The sequence below is a fragment of the Papilio xuthus genome, unplaced genomic scaffold, assembly GCF_000836235.2.
Source record: "Papilio xuthus unplaced genomic scaffold, Pxut_1.1 DF824992.1, whole genome shotgun sequence".
In the NCBI taxonomy this organism is placed as follows: Eukaryota; Metazoa; Arthropoda; class Insecta; order Lepidoptera; family Papilionidae; genus Papilio; species Papilio xuthus.
Window position 1 is genome coordinate 2,641,798 of NW_013533657.1, and position 20,102 is coordinate 2,661,899.

General features: G+C 35.7%; 1 protein-coding gene across 1 annotated transcript; it reads left to right on the forward strand.

Annotated features, from left to right (window-relative positions):
• The first annotated feature begins 235 nt into the window (after positions 1 to 235).
• On the forward strand, positions 236 to 19,781 carry Tak1 (TGF-beta activated kinase 1). The gene is made up of 10 exons (XM_013324638.1): positions 236 to 487; positions 571 to 870; positions 1,129 to 1,308; positions 1,647 to 1,782; positions 2,117 to 2,217; positions 2,285 to 3,118; positions 3,743 to 3,833; positions 18,042 to 18,220; positions 18,592 to 18,702; positions 18,934 to 19,781. Exons 1-10 carry the CDS (start codon positions 404 to 406, stop codon positions 19,027 to 19,029), a joined length of 2,112 nt encoding a protein of 703 aa, XP_013180092.1. The 5' UTR covers positions 236 to 403; the 3' UTR covers positions 19,030 to 19,781.
• The last annotated feature ends 321 nt before the right edge of the window (positions 19,782 to 20,102 follow it).

Below are 20,102 nucleotides of genomic sequence, written 5' to 3' on the forward strand. Positions count from 1 at the left end.
AACAAAATATTGATAAAAATTAACTGTTTCAAAAACCTAAAGTGTTACCACCACTAACATAAGTTTCTTAAAGAATTTTGAAAAATATTGAAGAAAAACTAGTCCTACGATTTTTTCTATTTTAAAGCTATACAAAAAATAAATTGATTAGTAAGAAATAGCAAAAAAAAAGTGAATATTTACTAGTACAACACTGTTACCCGCGAAACGCGAAATGATATTTGTTCTACGATTTCAAAGATGGCGGCCCTGTCGCAGTTGCTATTTCTTGTCAAACAATAATGGGAAAATTCATTTGACCAACTATTTTTACCTCTTTCTTTAGAAGTTATAGCAAAATATAAATTGATAACAATTATCTTACTAAGCTAGTCATTTTGATAATGTGATTTTAAGTCTACCGATGGCTTCCAGTGTGCAAGATTCCCCTGTCGTCCACCAGACATTTGTTGAGGAAATAGATTACAGTGAAATTCAGGAATTATCGGTAAGCAATGCAAGATGATTCGGTGTGAGATTTATCGGTTGTTTTTCAGTGACTGTGTGTGATAATTAAAATTGTGTGGGCAGGTTGTAGGTAAAGGTGCTTTTGGTGTGGTATGGAAAGGCTTATGGCGGAATACGTATGTTGCTGTAAAACATATCAATTCGGAAGCAGAGAAGCGTGAATTCGCAATAGAAGTCCGGCAGTTGTCGCGTGTATCACATCCAAATATTGTGCGACTATATGGAGCTTGTACGAAAGGTGCTCATGTCTGTCTTGTTATGGAATATGCAGAAGGTGGTTCTTTGTACAATGTGCTCCACAACAGACCGAAGCCTAAATACACAGCCGCACATGCTATGAGTTGGGCCCTACAGTGTGCCGAGGTAACACCTCATTTTATTGTCCTTGTAACAAATGAAAACCTAAATATTGTAAACATTGCATTAATATTTGCAAATCAAGTACATTGCACATTTATAATTTGCCTAGGCAATTTGTAATGACTCAATAAATTGCATATTAAACATATTCATTCACATATTAATGATTCACAATTAAATGTTTATTTAAAAAAAATTGTTCATTTAAATTGATAAACTTGTCAGATTTGTCAGTTTTAATGTAAATAAAACTTTTTTCAGGGTGTTGCATATTTACATGCTATGAAACCCAAACCATTAATACACAGAGATTTGAAACCTCCAAATTTATTATTAGTCGGAGGTGGCCAAAGACTTAAAATATGTGATTTTGGAACTGCAGCTGATAAAGCTACATACATGACAAACAACAAAGGAAGTGCGGCATGGATGGCACCAGAGGTTTGTTATTTTTCTTAAAATGGCTTAGTGTTGCTATGGTTACATTTATCATCCACTGTTGTTGCATCTATAAAGCAACAGTATTGTGACCTCCTATTATTCTCATTGAAACAATTCTGAGATGTATAGTTAAATAAGTATATCTTGCCAGATGAGTTTAGTTTGGCTTACACCGATAGGGTCAGATATTCTTGTCAGTCTATGTGTATTTGATTAAGTAGAATATTCATAAACCTTTTTAAAATAATCATAGCTTATAGCAGCTGATTACGGATATCAGTTCACTGATTGAAGTTTAAAGGTTGGTTTATTGAAAATAATGTACATTATCTTTGCAGGTGTTTGAAGGATCGTCATATACAGAAAAATGTGATGTATTTTCATGGGGAATTATTCTATGGGAGGTGCTATCCAGGAGAAAGCCCTTTGAGGAAGGGGGATCAGCATTTAGGATAATGTGGGCGGTACATACAGGTTAATATTTTAATAACAAATATGGCAGAACCTTCATAAAAAAAATACATGTGACAAAATGTGCAAAGGCATTTTAGACATTATAAAATTTTCATTTTTTTCTGTTTGTTTTGATACTACAGTTTTTAGTTGCTTTAACTAGTTTTTTTATTATTTAAGTTATGAAATAATGAGCTTAATATGGTTTTAGGGATAGGCTTCATTGAAAATCGGCACTATTATACACCGTGACTGCTGAATGAACACCTTTTGTTCGGAATAATTGTATTTTTTTCGTTCTTTCTATCTTAATATGTGACTGAAAAATAAATCAATATTTTTTTGTGTATTTCAGGACAAAGGCCAAATCTCATTGAAGGTTGTCCTGAGCCAATAGAGCAACTTATGACACAATGTTGGGATAAAGTGCCAGCTGAAAGACCCAGTATGGCTAAAGTAAGCTTAAAAAGCATTATTAAATATTTTTATACCACAGACACAACATAATATTTTAATTTTTTAGGTGGTGGAAATTATGACAGCGCTTTGTGCTTTCTTCCCCGGTGCTGATATACCAATTGATTACAATGACTGTGAAGATGATGATGCGGAGTATTCAGATGAAGACTTTATGATGTATGACACACATGATAGCCTCGGAACTGATCCTGATAACATATCTCAAGCGCACAATTCTCTAAATTATACTGACGAAACCACGTCAAATCCTACCTTATACACAGGCAGACCTGAACTGTCGCCCAGACCTCGAAGTCTCGTCGAAACTCAAGTCAATAAACTACAAAATCTTATGGCATCCGAGGCTCAACCAAAAACAGCGGCCATATATAATAATGAATTAGATACAGTGAATAGAATAGGACCAGTTCGGATTCCGCAACAGTTTAAAAAGCCCGAAGCGTACATTGAAGCCGGTAGATCACCAGTCACTATAAATCGTACATCTAGTTCTCCAGTACCATCAGACAAGACTTATATGCCGAGCGAAGGAAGCACACCACAAGATACCCTAAGCATAGTCCGAAGCCCGGCTATATTTAGTGAGAGTTCCTCACCTAGAAGACTGTCTCCGATCGTGAATTATAACATTGGCAATATGAACCCACGGCATATAGACATAGAGCAATATTGGAACAGAGAGAGTGAGAAATCATCGGTTCGTAGCCCGTCTGTGATGAGTAATACAAATTCATCTCGGAAAGAAGATTATAATCAAAACTACTGTGATAGATTAAGCGCTGCCAACAGCCCAGTTACACCTAGAGAGTTCAATGGGAATGCACAACAAAAGCTGGATTCACGTTATCAGACTCCATTGCAGATTGAAGTTGACCCGGTGAGTATTTTCTATGAGAATATGTTCATACCATAATCAGCCAACTGTAAGCTTGTATTTATCTGTTACTAATATTATAAATGCAAATGTTTAGATGTTTGGCCGTATGGAGGGATGGATGTTTGTTAGAAAGTATCTGTAGAATGGCTCAACGGATCTTGATGAAACTTGGCTTTAATTTAGAATATAGTTAGGAAGAACGCATAGGTTATTAACTATTTTTTTTTTTACTTGCAGACAACAGCTAGTTTTAAACATATGTTCATTCTGTACTTTATTGAAATATGAGATAGATGTGTTTTTCGATTTCCGATTTAAATATTAACATTTATCCGACGTTCTTACGGTGAAGGAAAACATCGTGATGCAACCTGCACATATCTGAGAAGAAATTCAAAGATATGTGTGAAGTCAACCAACCCGCACTTGGCCAGCGTGGTTGACTTTGGCCTAAGCACCCTTAACTTTGGGTAGGGTTCGAGCCCCTCGCTGAGGATATATAGTGAACTGATGATGATGATGATATAAGATAGATAGATAGATGAAAATTGGCACTGATAAAACATTGTGTTTTATACGTTTTTTCATGTCCTCCTTACAAATGTTTGTTATAAAATGTTTCAGAACGCGTGGGAGCTGAACGACTTGCCGCTAGATTTTGACGGTTACGTGGAAGTCAAGAATATGGCGGGATTTGATAAATTTATCCCAGTGGGTGAGTGTTGCATGCTTATTTAAAACCGCAAATATTCTTAAATAAACTTTTAAATCGGAACGCTAATAAATTTAATCTTATTTCTGTTTCTTTTTAAAATTTATTATAAAGTGACAAACATGCAAGTGGCCATGTGCAGTATTCTTGTAAGGATTCATGATTTTTTTTTTATTGTTTGTTCGTTTTTATTTTTAATTTATTTGCACATGAATTACGTTAATCTTTCTGTCAAGCTTCGTAAGTAGCGCAAAATTTGTTTACAATAAATTATTTCAGACATCTTGTTCAGAAGACATTAAAATAATTACTGTAATTTATTTAATTCTTAATTTCAATCCAATTAATTCAATATTACTTCCTATAGTGGAATGGCCAAAAAACTTAATAAGGGCAAGTTTTAAAACAAATCAGTAATAATTTGTTTTTCTAATCAACTGTCATTTGTTATCTGTTTTTAATTACTTTCATCGTATCGTCTCTTAAAATTAGATCTTTTTGACTAAAATTATGTTGTTATATCTCTATTTCTCACTTCAATTCTATTGAAGAAACTCAAACTAGAAAAAAGATTATCATCAGTAAGAAGAATAAGTTGTACTTTGTAAGCTTTACCTATTTTCTTGCATAGCTAATATTGCACAAAAATCTAATATAAAAAGATTAAAATTCTTACATTACTCACAACTACTTTATTTATAAATTTCATTAGAAAATCAAAGCTGCTAACTAAGTCTGGTTCCTACAATATCAACTCACCGCTTTTTCCCGAATAAAACATATTCTGCGAAACTTCAAATGATTGGTTTGAGTTATATTCGAATTCAATATAAATATACTGAAAAGCCGAATATCTCTCATATCTCCCAAGATTCTCGATAGCCGAGATATATATATCTAAAGTTATACCAATGCATCATGTATGAATAGGTGCACGGAAATAGCATGATCCTTTGCCAGGACATACGCGTGCACTGACTCAGCTTTATTTATAGTGTTTTATAATAAAATCATAAATTATTTCACAAATAACATTTATATGAACAGAGATGATTGTTGTATAGTTTTTCTAAGAATTATAAACGGTTGAAGAAAATTTCTTAAAGGCCAGCAACGCATCTGCGGTTCCTCTGGCGTTGCAGATGTCCATGGGTGTCGGATCAAATAATATTAGGCGATTCGTTGCTTGTTTGCCCCCTTCTCCTAAAAAAAAATAATCATATGATTTTTGCAGCTATGTTTTATAGTATGTTCTAAAACACAATAAAATTGTAAGCGTATATTAGTATTTATCTGTTGCTATCGATTTTAAGCCGAAGTAGCGTTTTGAACAAAACTTTACGCTTTTGTTTTTAATTAAATAAATGCATATTTTATGTTTTTCCTTTCATTTAATTAACTATTAGTTAGGCTGTTGATGATTGTTTTGGTTTGAAAGAAAACATAAAATTATTTTGATTCAGATTCTATTCTGAATTAATTGTCCAATTTTTCTTACTAGTAACATTTTGTGTAGTAATTAAGAAGTGTTGCCAGTGCAAATAAACATATCATTTAAAATATAAATAAATTTTGTTTGTTACATCATAGTTAAATACGACGCAGCTAATTGGCGAACATTAATTCAATTTAGTGTTAGAGTGGGCCCATTAATATGGTAGAGGAGTTCGCGGAACGGGCGATGTTGTTCTGACATTTGACATCACTATTCCTCGCACTCAAATATCAATGCTTACTCATCGCACTTATCTTAATGGTTGCTCTGATCTGGTTATTTATAATGTTTCAAATTAAATTACCCATTTGAATATTACGTAAATATTTAAATGATTATTCTGTTATAATTAATTATAGATAGATGGCGTTGATTAAGATAGACTATATAAAGAAATTAATAACAGTTGTGTGTGATTTTGTCTCTATATTTTCACAATTTAATTACATGTTGAAAGATCCAGTTATTGTGATTTTTTTTCTATATTTTTTATTAAAGTAGAAAAAAGTAATATCGAAAGTGGAAAGTCATTGCTATACCAGATTAGATGACTAAATAAAACTTGTCAGGCAACAATCAGATATTTGTTTTGAATATTTTCTTAAAAGTTACTTATTATTTTGAAGATTTGCGAAATATGATTTTTTATGTTACATGCAAGCACTCCAATTTTAATCATTGTAAAAATATAGATATATAGAGGTACCGACATGTAAATCGTTCAATCTACGGCTACTTCGACATACAAATAACAATACCGAATCTCAGTGTTTCTAATATTCTCTGTAATTTAGCTACGAAATCTATTATGTTCTGTTAATTGAGTGAAATTAAAATATGTTAACGGATTACGTAATTTCTTATTCTCGCTTCCACGGAGACGCAACGTTCGTAACGCTCTTGCAGATAAAAAAGGCGTACGCTTTGTCCAAACGGCGTCTGTGCGGGCACGTGATTGAAAGATAAACACACCGCGTACGTCCGTATTAGAAGGAAGCGTGCGCGCTGTACGTTTATAGGTGAATTTATAAATTCGCCGTGTATATGGCGGAGATTGTACGCTCGGTCCAGATGCGGCGCGGGACGGTCCCGGAGTGACTCAACGTTCTCGGAAGAGGCCCGGGACTATTTTAGACTGTGTCCGCTTACCTTCTAGGAAGCGAGTATGGGACCAACGACCGACTCGTAACGGCCGAAGTATTGTTAGATCGCGAACGGGGTTGCCTCCACCCGACATCGACGGTTCCTTGTTTTATTCTAGCTAACCCGTTTCATATCTGTTGAGGAAGTGAACGTCTATTCGCGGCTGTTGGTTTTTTATGATCGTCGCCACAGGAACGATCGTAACACGGTTTTATGTGAATTAACGTATAATATTTTAAAGATTTATCTGGCAATGGTTCCACTAATTTTCCTATTTGTAGATTATTTATTTGACTAGTTTTGTCTTCCTTAAATCAATAAAGACGTCTTTATTTTCGACACTGAGATTAAATATTTTTTTCCGCTTGTGTTGACGTTTACGTAACCAATTAGACGTTGAGAACTTCAAAGAAATCTCACTATATTTTTGTCAATGTCTTAGAAGTTGAAGAGACGTGTTCCTGTTTACCTGTCTGCCCTCGGTGTTTATGTAAATGGAACTGGCGAACTACTGGTGAATTCAAGATCAGACACTACTCATATTATAGTAACACAACTCCATGTATTGTTTGTTTAGAAAATTACAGTCTTGGTCTCATAAATAAGTCCTAATTGCCTTAGTTGATTATATACAATCCAACGACTTTTAAAATCAGTTTAATTTTTAATTAATTTACTCTAACCTTTCAAGACTTGCCATTCAAACTCAGGATTGCCTTACGTTTTAGGTTAATAACACTATCTCCTCTCTCAACCTCGCTTTCACCTGCCATAAACAAATCGAATACTGCGACTGTAAATGACGTAAAAGATACCGTGCTATGTCTACTCCATATGTAAAAACATTGTTCTATAGAAAATAAACAGTAATATTTTAGTAGAAGCCGAGCATGCCGCGTTCTCTATGTAAACAAATAAATTGTGTGTTTATGTCTACTACAAATGTTAATCATAAATATTTTTACACTAGCTTTTACCGCGACTTTATCCCCGCGTAATTAAAAAATCTTGTTAAGTAGCCTGTGTTCTTCCAGACAATCTAACAATACCAAATTTAAACAAGATTCATGCAGCCGTTGTGAATATACCTTCTAACAAACATCCATATTCTATCTATCCATCCATCCATCCTCCCATCCGTCGAAACTTTCGCATCTATAATATTAGTAAGATCAATTGTTTTAGGTACCTAGTAAAAACAAAATTCCTATATTCCATCTGAATTATGTATTATTTTATCTTATTGCTATCTCAGGACTTTTTTTGGGAGAAAAAGAGATGACAGTCAAAGTGTTTAGATCCACGCATGTATTTCGTAAGACACACATCAACAGCCCACAAAACACTGGCACAAATAAGATTACAATAAAAATTGATTATATTTTTAGATGCGTTACACTAGTACATTGACGCATCGCTACTATACTGCACCGTATGCAGCGTACGAAGTCGAAAACACCACTTGTCTCTGTCTATAATCCCCTTTTGTTATATTAATACGACGTATTTGTCCCGTGTCAACAGGGTCGCCAAATGTGCTACGTTTTATTGGACTGTCTTGCTTGTTAACAAACATACAGAATTAATAGGTGATTGTAGCATATTATTAGACCCTAGTTTATTTAAAACACATATAGCTTTTACTGCGTGCTGTCACTGTTTTTTTTAATTAAGATTATTCACCCTATTTAACGAAAAAATGCTGCTCGTTTGCCCCTTCTCTTATAAAAATAGATTAACGAACATTTATTAATATTATTGAAAAAGAGTGATGATATTTCAATATTTTAAAGTAAATATATAATGAAAATTCATGTTCTACAATTTTTATTACGAAATTATTTTAAAGTTGTCACTCTTTTTTAAAAAAATATTTATGTTTGTCTGTCTGTATAAGAGAAAATAGACTAGTTTCGTATAGTGAGCTTGACCAACTCGCCCCCTCACCTTGTCCCGTCTTTTTTCGTTCGCTCCTGGCAACCCTGGGCGTCGGGTGCGCGCATGAATCAGCTCGATACAATTAATCTAATTTGAGGTTATCGGGATACATGGGACGGGCCCCGGCGACGACGAACAGTCTCGCGGCACTGTCGCATCGGTGCATACGAATGCGTCTCAGACCGCGTCCGCGTCTTCGCTCGTTCGCGTATTGAACCCTTACTAATGTGTCGGAAACATTTGGATACAAATGTGTTAGTTCAGTGAAATGCCACAAAAAGACTGTTCCATAAAAGTTTCGATAAGAGTGAAACCTAGTTGTTACAAGTTTGAAGTGTTGCTTGACGTTTTCATGAGTAAGTGGTCATAATTAACGATTATGAGATGACACTATAAATTATTTTTGTAATATTAGATAAGTAAATTTAAGGAAATAGTATTTATGTTAGAATATTTTATAGTATTCAATTTGTCTATTTATTTATTATATGAAAAATATGAAATGAAATTTGTATAAATAAAAAGAAATTTTGGAGTTGTATTGAATCAAAATTATTATATTATTTCATATTTTCTAATGTAAAGTAACAAAATGTTTTTAATTTAAATGTAACCATCCCAAATTTTAAATATTATTAACATTATACAATTAAATATATTTTTAAACAATTTAATACAAGTAATAAATTTCATATAATACATATTTGCAATTATGAATATTTAACTAAGATATAAATCATACCAGATACAATGTTATGAGTAATGTTACCTGCCATACATGTAATTCATTTGCAAAAGAAACCTTCTTAGAACAGCGATTACGTCATGAAAACACAAAAAATTAGATAACGCAAATATACGTCACGGTCATTTATCGTTCTTTTAGCAAATACGATCACAGTTCATATAATTCACCTTGATTGCAATCAATCACTGCACGTATGATGAACAGCCGGCATCTTGATCGCGCGGCAAAATTTATAATCGTCGGCAAAGATCGTGGACATTGAAAATAATCGGCTGTCAAAACGCTATGCCAAAAGCTCTCGCTAACCGCTAGTGGCGAGTGACGCTTTCGGCGCAGCGGTGAATCATTGCTAATTATTTTATGATAAGTCTACGCGCTGTACTTCTAATAGGTAATGTAACGGCTATTTAACTAGACTAATATATGTTCAGACGTATTTGGATAAGCGAGAGACAAACAGGCCGCGATATTTTTCTCTCTTACCCAAGTTTCTAGCTTTAGGCCGTCCCTCGTTATTGTACAATGGAGGTTTCTCACTTATCTAGTTTTGACTTTATTTACAAAAGTGTTACACTTTCGAAACCCGAAGTTACATTTTACGCAGTAACTTAATGTAAGTGTAAAAAAGTGTAAAATTGTAGTGAAAACTATTCAAGTGTAAAATTTAGTAGGACGTTACATTAAAACCCTAAAAACCAATATGATAAAACATCCTCGTCCAACTAGCCCTGAATAAGAGCCTCTTAGGCTCGGAAGTAGTCGTTGCCAACACCGGATTAAGTGTACGTGAGTGTAATCTTCTTAATTTAGTCCTTAATGTATATTATTGAGCTGTTTCATAAGTTTATGGCCTCGAGCTAGACGCCGGTTCTCTGTATGGCAACACCTAACATTCGGCTGCTGTCCAAAATAATGAGCGCTCTAAATTTATTCCCAATGTTAATCTTTTGTTGTACTGTACAGTTCTCAAAGCGTGCTATACCCTCTTTTGATGCGAAGTTTGTTTACGCGTCCCAATAACACGCACGTAAGAGCTGACTACCGCGTCATCCCTTTATATTTAAACCACTTGCAAGCTTATGAACATGTATTAAAATTATAAAGTACTGAATTTATCATCACTTTTAACGTTGGATAGATACGGTCTTCAGAAACACTTTATGCTGATATGTAATAAATGTACAATTGGCAAAACTAATACAAAACGCACCAGAATTTTGGCATGATATTGAGATCAAATCAAACTACAATTTCAACGCATCTGCGGTTCCTCTGGTATTGCTGATGTCTATGGGCGTCGTTGAACACCTTGGTGTTCCCGCTGCTCGTTTGCCCCCTTCTGTTATAAAAAAAATCGAATAAAATAAAAGATAGGATCTGTATAATAGTAAATAATTGTTAAATTTATCAAAATCATAATAGTACCGACATCTTTCAAATAGTTCAATAGAGTAAAATGTCATGAGAATCTAGTTTAGTTGCTCAATTAAATTTATAGTGAATTCACACTGAGAAAACACGTGTTATATGTATATTTTTGCAAAATATTACGGATATAAATAGGATGACAATAAAGCCGTCTTTTTGTACCTTGTGAATGACATGTTGCAAGAATATAAAGCTTGTTTGGAGAATATGAAAATTTACATGTTACATTTTTGGATTTACACAACTGCCTGAAAAGCCAGCTTGGGCCTTATGACGTATAACTGAAGGAATAACGTAAACTGTTTTTAAATTGACTGCCTGATTAAATTGTAGCAGATAAATTCGGAAAGTAAAGCCTTAAAATTGTCTCGCTCGTGAAATTCGTAGCAAAATAAAAACAACAATAAAGATGACATTAGGCTGTAAACAAAGATGGCGCTACGTCGAGACGCGAGCGCAGAATTCGCGGCATAAATGAGTATCGGTGAGACATTTTGCAGACGGCGCTTAGCGTGATTCAGTCTGGAATACGATTGCCTTTATAGCTTTGATGGTGGTGCGCAGCGCGGGCCGTTGGCATCGGCATCGCCACATGACTAACCGGCCGCTCTACATATAATCAAAATACGTGACAAGTTTATTTCTATTCGGAACAACACACGTCTCGATATATCCCGCCTCGAAGTTAAACATCTGCTGATTTTTTTTGACGACATAAGTAGGTCGGGGCTCGCGCCTGCGTCACCGTCGCTCGCCCCGGCCGTGGCCGAACTCCCGCTTACGTTTACGCGAAATCGTTACGCTACTCTATGACCTCGGCTTATGCTATCGCGCTTTCTGGGACCTGCGCGAAGGTATTATGCAATAATTACGGGCCTTGAAACCTATACTAGGGTTTAAAATTTTCCTAAAATTCCTTTACCTTTCTCATGGTCCAACTATATTTACATTCTCACATATGCATATAAATGACGCAACTCACAACATTTGGTAACTGTTTATGTCATAGATTTGTAGACATCATTCGTGAACATAGTTTGAACAACTTAGTTCTAAACAGAATAAACGAGAAAACTTTTGTAAGCGTATTAAGAAAATGTAATGAATAAGTACTACCATAGAAGGATACTAAAACTTTCCGGAACGGAAAATTCTCAGCTTGCACTTCCGGACGTCTTGAAATATTAAAATGAACCTTTAAACATACCAAAGCGATCCTTTTTTACTCAACTACTATAGAAATAATAATTCCTGATTGTTAATTTACATTCGATTGATCTAATTTATATAGGTGATTTAATAGATTTTTAAATGGGTTATTCAACATTCTTAACTTCCTGTTTATTTGGATTCAAACCTAAATAAATTGAGCATTTAAATATTACACATAAACATCTCTTATCATCTATTTGTCCGAGATAAACTTAAACTATCAAATGATGATGACAAATAGTCATTATTAGGTTTTGTTTAATCATCATCATAATCAGCCTAAATTTGTCCACTGCTGGACGTAGGCCTCAATAGGCTGGTTTGTCTAATAATAACTAAATATCTTTTGTATAAACTTATTATAGTTTAAGGTAACTTCTAGAAAATTCTAATGGATAACTGAGCAAGTCATTACTTACACTATACTTACAACGAACCCTGACTTTGCATGAGTAACAATCCGTCCGAAGTCGGGTTTCATCGTTAGTAATATAAAACATATAGAAACAAGGAGCGATACGTAGCACTAGAAGTGGTTGGGAGTCGGGAGCGCTCCTCAGAAATACACGAGTGACTCACGCTCGCTATTTCACAACGATACCTCTGCCAATAGTTTTCCTATTGCTTCCTGTTGCTCTTATACCGTCAATTAATTGTTTCACCATAACCCCTACTAGTAGTTATTTATCCGTTTTAAATTATTATATTTCCCGATGATTTAAGTGATACATTAAGATTTATGTTATTTTATTCAGAACTCTAATAAACCTCTTGAGGCAACCCCGTCACTTATTCCATCGATTTTTGTAAAGCTAATCTAAGATATTGCGTATGTCTATGGACAACGGTCACTTCGCTATTTCAGCGATTTCAGGTGACCGCTCTTTGCTACCTTATAAAAAAAGATAATTAAAAATTGTATACGCAGACTACGTTACGGTTTATCTTAAGATTCGATGAAGTATTTCACAAGTTTTCCTTATTCCGAGTATGAATATAAAAAAATAAACTAAATTCGCTATGGAGTTCGTATAGTTCTGGTGATTTAACTGTAAAAAAATGCTGACACAAATAAAATTGTACGAACCGATGCCATTCCTGGAATCAACACGAGATGAGCTATAGTTTTCCTCATAGCTTTCTTTAAATACGATTATTTTAACATATTTTTTTGTCCCAGCCACATTGTACCGTCCTTATTATAAGCTCTTTTCTATTTAAAATTATAAGCTGATTATTCTTTCGATTTGATTTTTTAGAATTCACAGATGTTGAACATAGTTTGAACATAACACTCTCTACTTACTATTTTATATTAACACCGCGCGGAAGAAGTCGCGGGCAAAAGCTAGTAGTTAATACGTTCTATATTTTATGCAACTAACACGTTCTCAGCCTTCGTTTGGCGTTATTTCCGAATCGAACATAAACACCAGTGCTAATTGGGCTTCATAAATTTAACGACTAATCGATAAATTGTGTGTAACTGTAGCAAACAGCTCACGTCACCCGCTGTCCTGATCAATGCTGCTGCTTCGTATCCCTATTCCCAATTCTTTGATGTGATCTGGCTACGATCATGTGTAATATAGCACATTAACGACGACTGCCCCAGTTCCGATTTCGCCGTAGATGTTGGCACGGAATTGTAAACTGCCCTCTTTACAATACCTACTAAATATCTCACGCTATCACTACTGTTTTGTTTTTAAGCATCGAATGAACTTACAGATTGAAGCATGATGTCAGTTTATCTTAATTATTCCCACACCCCTTATTATAGTTATATGGTTATAGTTCGAACTTACGAATTATTCCTGTCGAATTGAGTAATTTGGAAAACCTAATTCTCTTAGTATTTTCGTCGTATACCCCTGTCAACAAATAAATCGAAGAATTAGAAAGAGATTTATTAAATATAATAAAATTGCAATTTTTTAAGGATCAATGCACTTATGGATACTTCCTCTTGAGAGAACCAGTTTTATGTTACGTTCATAAGCATAAAGGTTTCGTTGTTCAAAAAAATGAATACATTTTCCGTTTCATTATGAGAATAAATGATATATAAAGACATATCTGAAAATGTGAAATGAACTCGTCCATAATTTTACATTAAATGTCATCACTGCTCCAAAAAAACAACAAAATTATATATTTTGTCAAACAACTATACGCCCGTTCCACTTTTCACAACGATTTATTGCGCGTATATTATTGTCCCTTATATTTTCACATCTACGTCTTATCCAAGGACGATTAATTTCGTACTGCTGATATTTCCGTATCCAATGAAAGAGTCTGGTGAATCATGATTTTTTTTAAACACCAAAAGTACATCTGTCAGCCGGCGAGAACGACGTAAAGCATGTCAGGACATTGTGTAGATTTTTGGCACCAAACTACCAGAGGCATTTCAATCTTACCCAATTATACCTGTCGGAATAAAATACTTGCACTGACATTCATTTGTTTGTTGAGCGATCGCGAACGCATTACGCAAAGTGGATTATCACTATTGAGAACGATTAATGTCGTCACAAAGTTATAGGACTGTTTAGATATGACCAACAAAATAAAGACCAGATTACTCGCTTACTCAAATCGAAACTGTTATTTTTTGGATTGTTAATTACTAAGTGCGTAGATTATTTTTTTAAGTTACTATTACGATTTTTGATCGCTTTCTTCCGTTTGACTACGCAACTATCCACAATGTCCATCTTAAAATGTAGATCCATAGCCTTGTAGACATTTTTCATTATATCCGTGGTTAATGTCGTCTAGTTAATATCGACAGTCAATGTAATCCTCGAGGTGTCAGCATGTGACGCAAGACGCAGCCTGTGCCACGTCCCGACGCCGAATCGAAAACATATTAATGCCACCGATCAAAGAGAGCTTTACTCGTCTCTTGATTGATAACCGCGCAACACCAATATACGACACGCGGTCTTCCCATGCTCTTTAATAACAAGAACACTGTCACATAACAACTTCGATGTTCAAGTTTTTTTTATACTCACATGTACTTTTGCTTCTATTTACTACTCAAGTATTTCATAAGCAGAAATTGACAAGAAAAATACGTCGAAAAAAGCCTTCAAAATCTCTAGACTTAGTTTACTATTTAGAGAATCTTTAACTTTAAGACTTTGACATCCCAATTATCTTCACCTTCGAAACATCCGATAAGAGATGGCACCCAAAGAGAATATAACGAATGTTTTTGTTTGTATTTCTGATGGATTTTCATCACTTTTAATCTAATTCAAAGTTAGATACCACGAGTAAGATTAAAATACGCATTAAATTTACAGTTTCCCGGTTTAAATTTTATGGTTCATCAAAGTTTGCGTCGTAAAATGTGGCTTTCATTACTCATCCTCCAGCGAGCGCTGATGCGATCTGTCGGCGCTCGCACTGACTCTTGTCAGCTGCCGTTTGATTAATTACACCGGCGATGAAGAGCTTGCTTCATCAATATTCCATTTTTATTCACCTCGTTACAGTATGCTAATTAACGTTTACTTAGGTTCCATACCCAGAGTTTAATGGCTTCCTTAGTTTAGATTTCTTATATTAATCTTACAGTGAGGGTAGCCGTTACAACTTAACGTCAGTTAATTTTGCAATCCAACAAACTTCAATCTTAGCAAAAAATTGAGTAGTGAAACTTGTCTAACAGGAAACTGATAGTAATCTTACTATCTTACTAATATTATAAATGCAAATATTTATATGGATTGATGGATGGATGTTTGTTTGAAGGTATCTCCAGAATGGCTGCATGAATCTCGCTGAAATTTGGCATAGATATAGAACATAGCCTGGAAGAACACATAGTCTACTAATTAAGTTTTCTATAATTCCGCGTGGACGGAGTGTCGGGCGACAGTTAGTCTAAATACGTTTACTAACTATTCAACAATGGAGCGAAAAGAATAATAAGTGGTAGAAGATAATTGAAATAAAGTCGGAAAAGGACGTGGAAATTTATATGTGAAGTGACATATGCTTAACAAATCGTTAAATATAGTAAAGTATCGGAACAGGTTTATAATGCCTAAAATAATATTATTGAGTGTACGACTCTTGTGTGTTTCAAGCGATCAACTCTTGATGCGTTCATCAAATGCTACCAACCCACTTTTGTGCTTGTTTCTCCATTTAAATGACTACTCAATATAATAAAACGCACCTTCAAGTGGTGAGTTCTTCGTTTAAAATAATACTTTTATGCGTGTGATTACATTGTTGAGATAATTAAGCTGAACAGAGCTGGGAACATTAAATGGTGAACGAATATTATTGCTACACTCAAATGTTTTGTAAGATAGATGTCGTCGCCTCTTGTCACATGTGGAGTGAGCAAGCGCTTACGTCGAATGTACATACTGCATACGTTGTTTTTGCGCACTGCACCTTTGGGTGGTGCAGGCGCACGCGCACGTTGCTGAAGGGCCGCCCGCCATACTACAATCGGTTGGGCGGTGACCGACGTCCCTTTCTTTAGGCGTCAACTGCCACGCGACCACATCACGTCTTGCGTGTGCGACCATGTGATCGTGATAACAATACTCACATACTATTTTTGTAGTCAGGTGTTTTATTTATACTCCTCGTATAATGCATTGCATACACATGTTTACAGTTCTTACCTTTCTAGTTATCTTACATAAATGTATGAAAGAGACTAACATACATCTCTATAGATATGGTTCAAGGTTATTATACCTATTGTCTGTCTCGCTTATGTTAGAGAATTTAAGAAGTACTGCGGTGCGTCGAGTTTTCTTTGGATTTCATATTAGTTTTGAAATTTCGTCGTCCTATGTGTTGAAATTGGTGCGTTTCATTAAGCCAAGGGACCGTCGGTGGGTGCATGCATTGGTAGGCGCGGGTCGTCGACCTGTTGCCAGCGGCTGGCGGGGCGGAGCGGCGGCGATGCGGCCGCAGCCGCGGAGAGCCTCGCGAAGGGCGGCAGCGCGGCGGGTGGCGGGCGGCGCGCGGGATCCGCATTTAGCCCGCGCTGACGCGGCTGAGTCAGCGCGCTGGGAATAGCATCCGTTTGTTTGTTGCACCGCCCGCTCCCGGCTCTCCCGCTGATTATTTCTAGCGGGCGGGCGCGGCGGCGTGCGCGCCAGCGCCAGTGCTTTGCACACTGTGCCCGCGAGCGCACGCGCCATGCCCCCGTTGCCCGCGCCGCCCGCGCGCCCCCGCCGCCTCGACCCGCACGTCCCCCTCGCCCAGCACACCGCCGGCATCGTCACCACCATCAGGGACACGGTCAGCTGTAGTTGGATATTTTACAGTGAGTGTTGCTAGGGGCGACCGTTCCCCGTCCTGTGCTCACAATCCTCGCGAAAACTTGGTCACGACGTCATCTCTTCTGGAACAAGCGAAGCAAGCTCTTCGTTTAAATTGTGGTTTGCGTCATCCCTGTCCTCCTGTGCGCGCTTCCGCATCCGACTTCAGTGGTGCTCCAATAAAATCCTACAATTTATTTTCCGTAAACACTTGTGTTATATATTTTTTCATTTAATTAAACTTGTGATATAATGTGATCAAGCATTGTTATCGAGTATTGTAAACATTGTTAAAAATTTGCATTGTGGCATCACGACGGAGTGGAGCAGCCTGCCTTGCTTACGTACACTGCCGCCATCTATTTACGTGTAAAGGAAACGTATGTTGAAAGTAGAAATCTAGGTGAAGCGTCTGACATCACCAAGCCGAAGTAAAATTAACTCTTGACGTAGTTAACCCTGTGATGGAACTGCGACTTATTCTTTTGAGTCTGTACAAACATCGCAATTGTTATCATTTATTTAAATAAATACATACCTGCTTATAACATTCAAACTGTATTCTTGACATACTTTCAGTAAAACTTCGCCGCGAATAGACAGACATAAACAAAGAGATTTTATCATAATACAACAAAAATTTATGAGACAGTTTTAAAATTGATTTGTAAATTTCACCTTACCTCGATCACGTAATTGTTGAACCTTAGAAATAGTGTTCACTCATAAAATCGTGCGTTTTCTTTACAGATAATGTAAAAGGCAATGTTTGCCCGTTACATTGTTAACTGCTGCAGACTGGCAGACCGATTTTATAGAAAACGATGTTATTCTAGATGAGGCATAATTTTAGTCTTTTTATAATACGGTGTGACAAAGATACAGTCTAATAGGCTCATGATTTTCAAAATTAATTTGTATTTTTCTATTTGTTGTAGGTAACAGTAGTGGGTCGACGCCGGCAGAGGGCGCCGCGCAGCCCGCGCCCGACCCGGACTTGGACTCTATGCACATGATGCTGGACCCGCACCTGCGACCCATCTCACCTGACCTCAACAACGAGGAGTCAAAACGGATTTTCGAAGAGCACAAGCAACTCGCACAGGAATACCTTAAAGTGAGTTGAATTAAATAATTCAACTTATCGTTAGTTACTAGCTTGTCATCGAAATCATGAAAAATGCTACAAACCTTACCGTGGGTTTCTCACACCAAAATCTCTGTATATATCAACACGTCATTCCTGTCACAATATGTTTTAAACGAGATTTGATTTCAGAAACCAACGGTTAAAGTATTATTTATATTTTAGCCGCGACGCTTACCTTTTTATCAATTTTTATTATTTTGAATTCCTTAATAAGTGTGTAAACTTCTACCCTTACTTTGAATATAATTTGTTATTCAATTTTTTATTCATATTATAACACCCATAGCTTTCCATCTTTGATGAAAAGATTATAGAAACAAATATGTAATTGTTTACAGACGCAGACGGAGCTGGCGTACCTGAGCAACCACAAATCGGAGCTCGAGGAGCAGATGGACTCAGACGAGCTGCGGCAGAAGAGAGAAGTCATACAACTTGAAAATGAGAAGGTATAAAACACACTTTTTTTCTATTATCACTGACAAATTAATCTGTAATCATATTAATGATACTAAAAATCCCTTTTCCCTCTAATGACAGATCTTTCATGACAGTTGTGGCCGTAATATTTTTTATTAGATAAAAAATTGCAATCCAATACGTTTTTTTGGCTACATAGTAGTTCGGCTATGTACCTTATGCATAACAATATGGGCAATATAAATATTATTTATTTCCAGGACTCGTTACTTAAATTATACTGTACCCTTAAGAAGCAATTGGCGCGGGCTGAGAACGAGAGTTGGTTACTACAGGAGGACATGCCGCACGAGTGACGTCACGCGGGTGACGTCACCCCAGGGACCACAGCCGCGCCCGGCGCCCCGACAGCGCGAAGCTGCCGCTAGATGGCGCCTCTAAACTTTCCAAAGATTAAACATACGTGACGATTATGAATAATATCGTTATCGATTTCATGAAATCGATTTTGTAATCGATTATTACGTCGTGACATTTTTTTTATAAAGAATAAATTAGCGCTAGACGATGTCGAATTTACACGCTAGTTTAGTAAGCCATAGGGCCCATACACGTCCCACCTTACAGGATGATGTAACTACTTTCCTATTTAAATGAATATTAGAATTATAATATACATGACACTGTGTTATGTAATTAAAAATATATTTTTCTGTGTTAATTATATAATCAAATTATATTTATTGTTTTGCTTGATTTCTGACAAGCCATTAGTTAGATGGTTGATGAAAGCTTTAATAACCGTCCTTTTCAACTTGCTGTGTTTCTGCAATGAAATAAATCGATATTTTCATACAGATAATCGATTTATCTAAATTATTTCTTATTCATAATCGTCCAGGGTTTTATAATTGATCTCAAGTCGAGCCTTCGGTTATTCAGTTGCAGGATTCTGTTAGACATTTAGTGTGCATTTTTTATCTGAAATGTAAGATTATTGTTTTTGTCGATGTAAATATGGGTTTTGCGTTTTTATGTCACTGCCATTTAGATTTTTTTTCTGTTTGATTTGTCCAAAATTTAAATATCGCAAAAGGTTAAAAATTTAAGCAGCTAAAACAAATATTTGTTAAAAATATCGGTAACTCGTTATCCATTTTTATTATATTTTAAAAGTAAGCACGTTTTAGTGCTCTTTTTATGTGAAATTGTGAATTAATAATCAACATTTTTAGAAAATTTCTATCTCACAACTCAATTGAAGATTTTTTTGCCGTAATCGAAACAAAAAAATTATTGGTTTGTTTTTTCTCAGACAAATCGATTATTTTATGATGAATTGATGTGCAGTATAGTTGTTTTAAACATAAGATACCGTAGTATTAGTAATTTTAAGTAAGTACAATGTTAAGTTTAATAGATAATTATA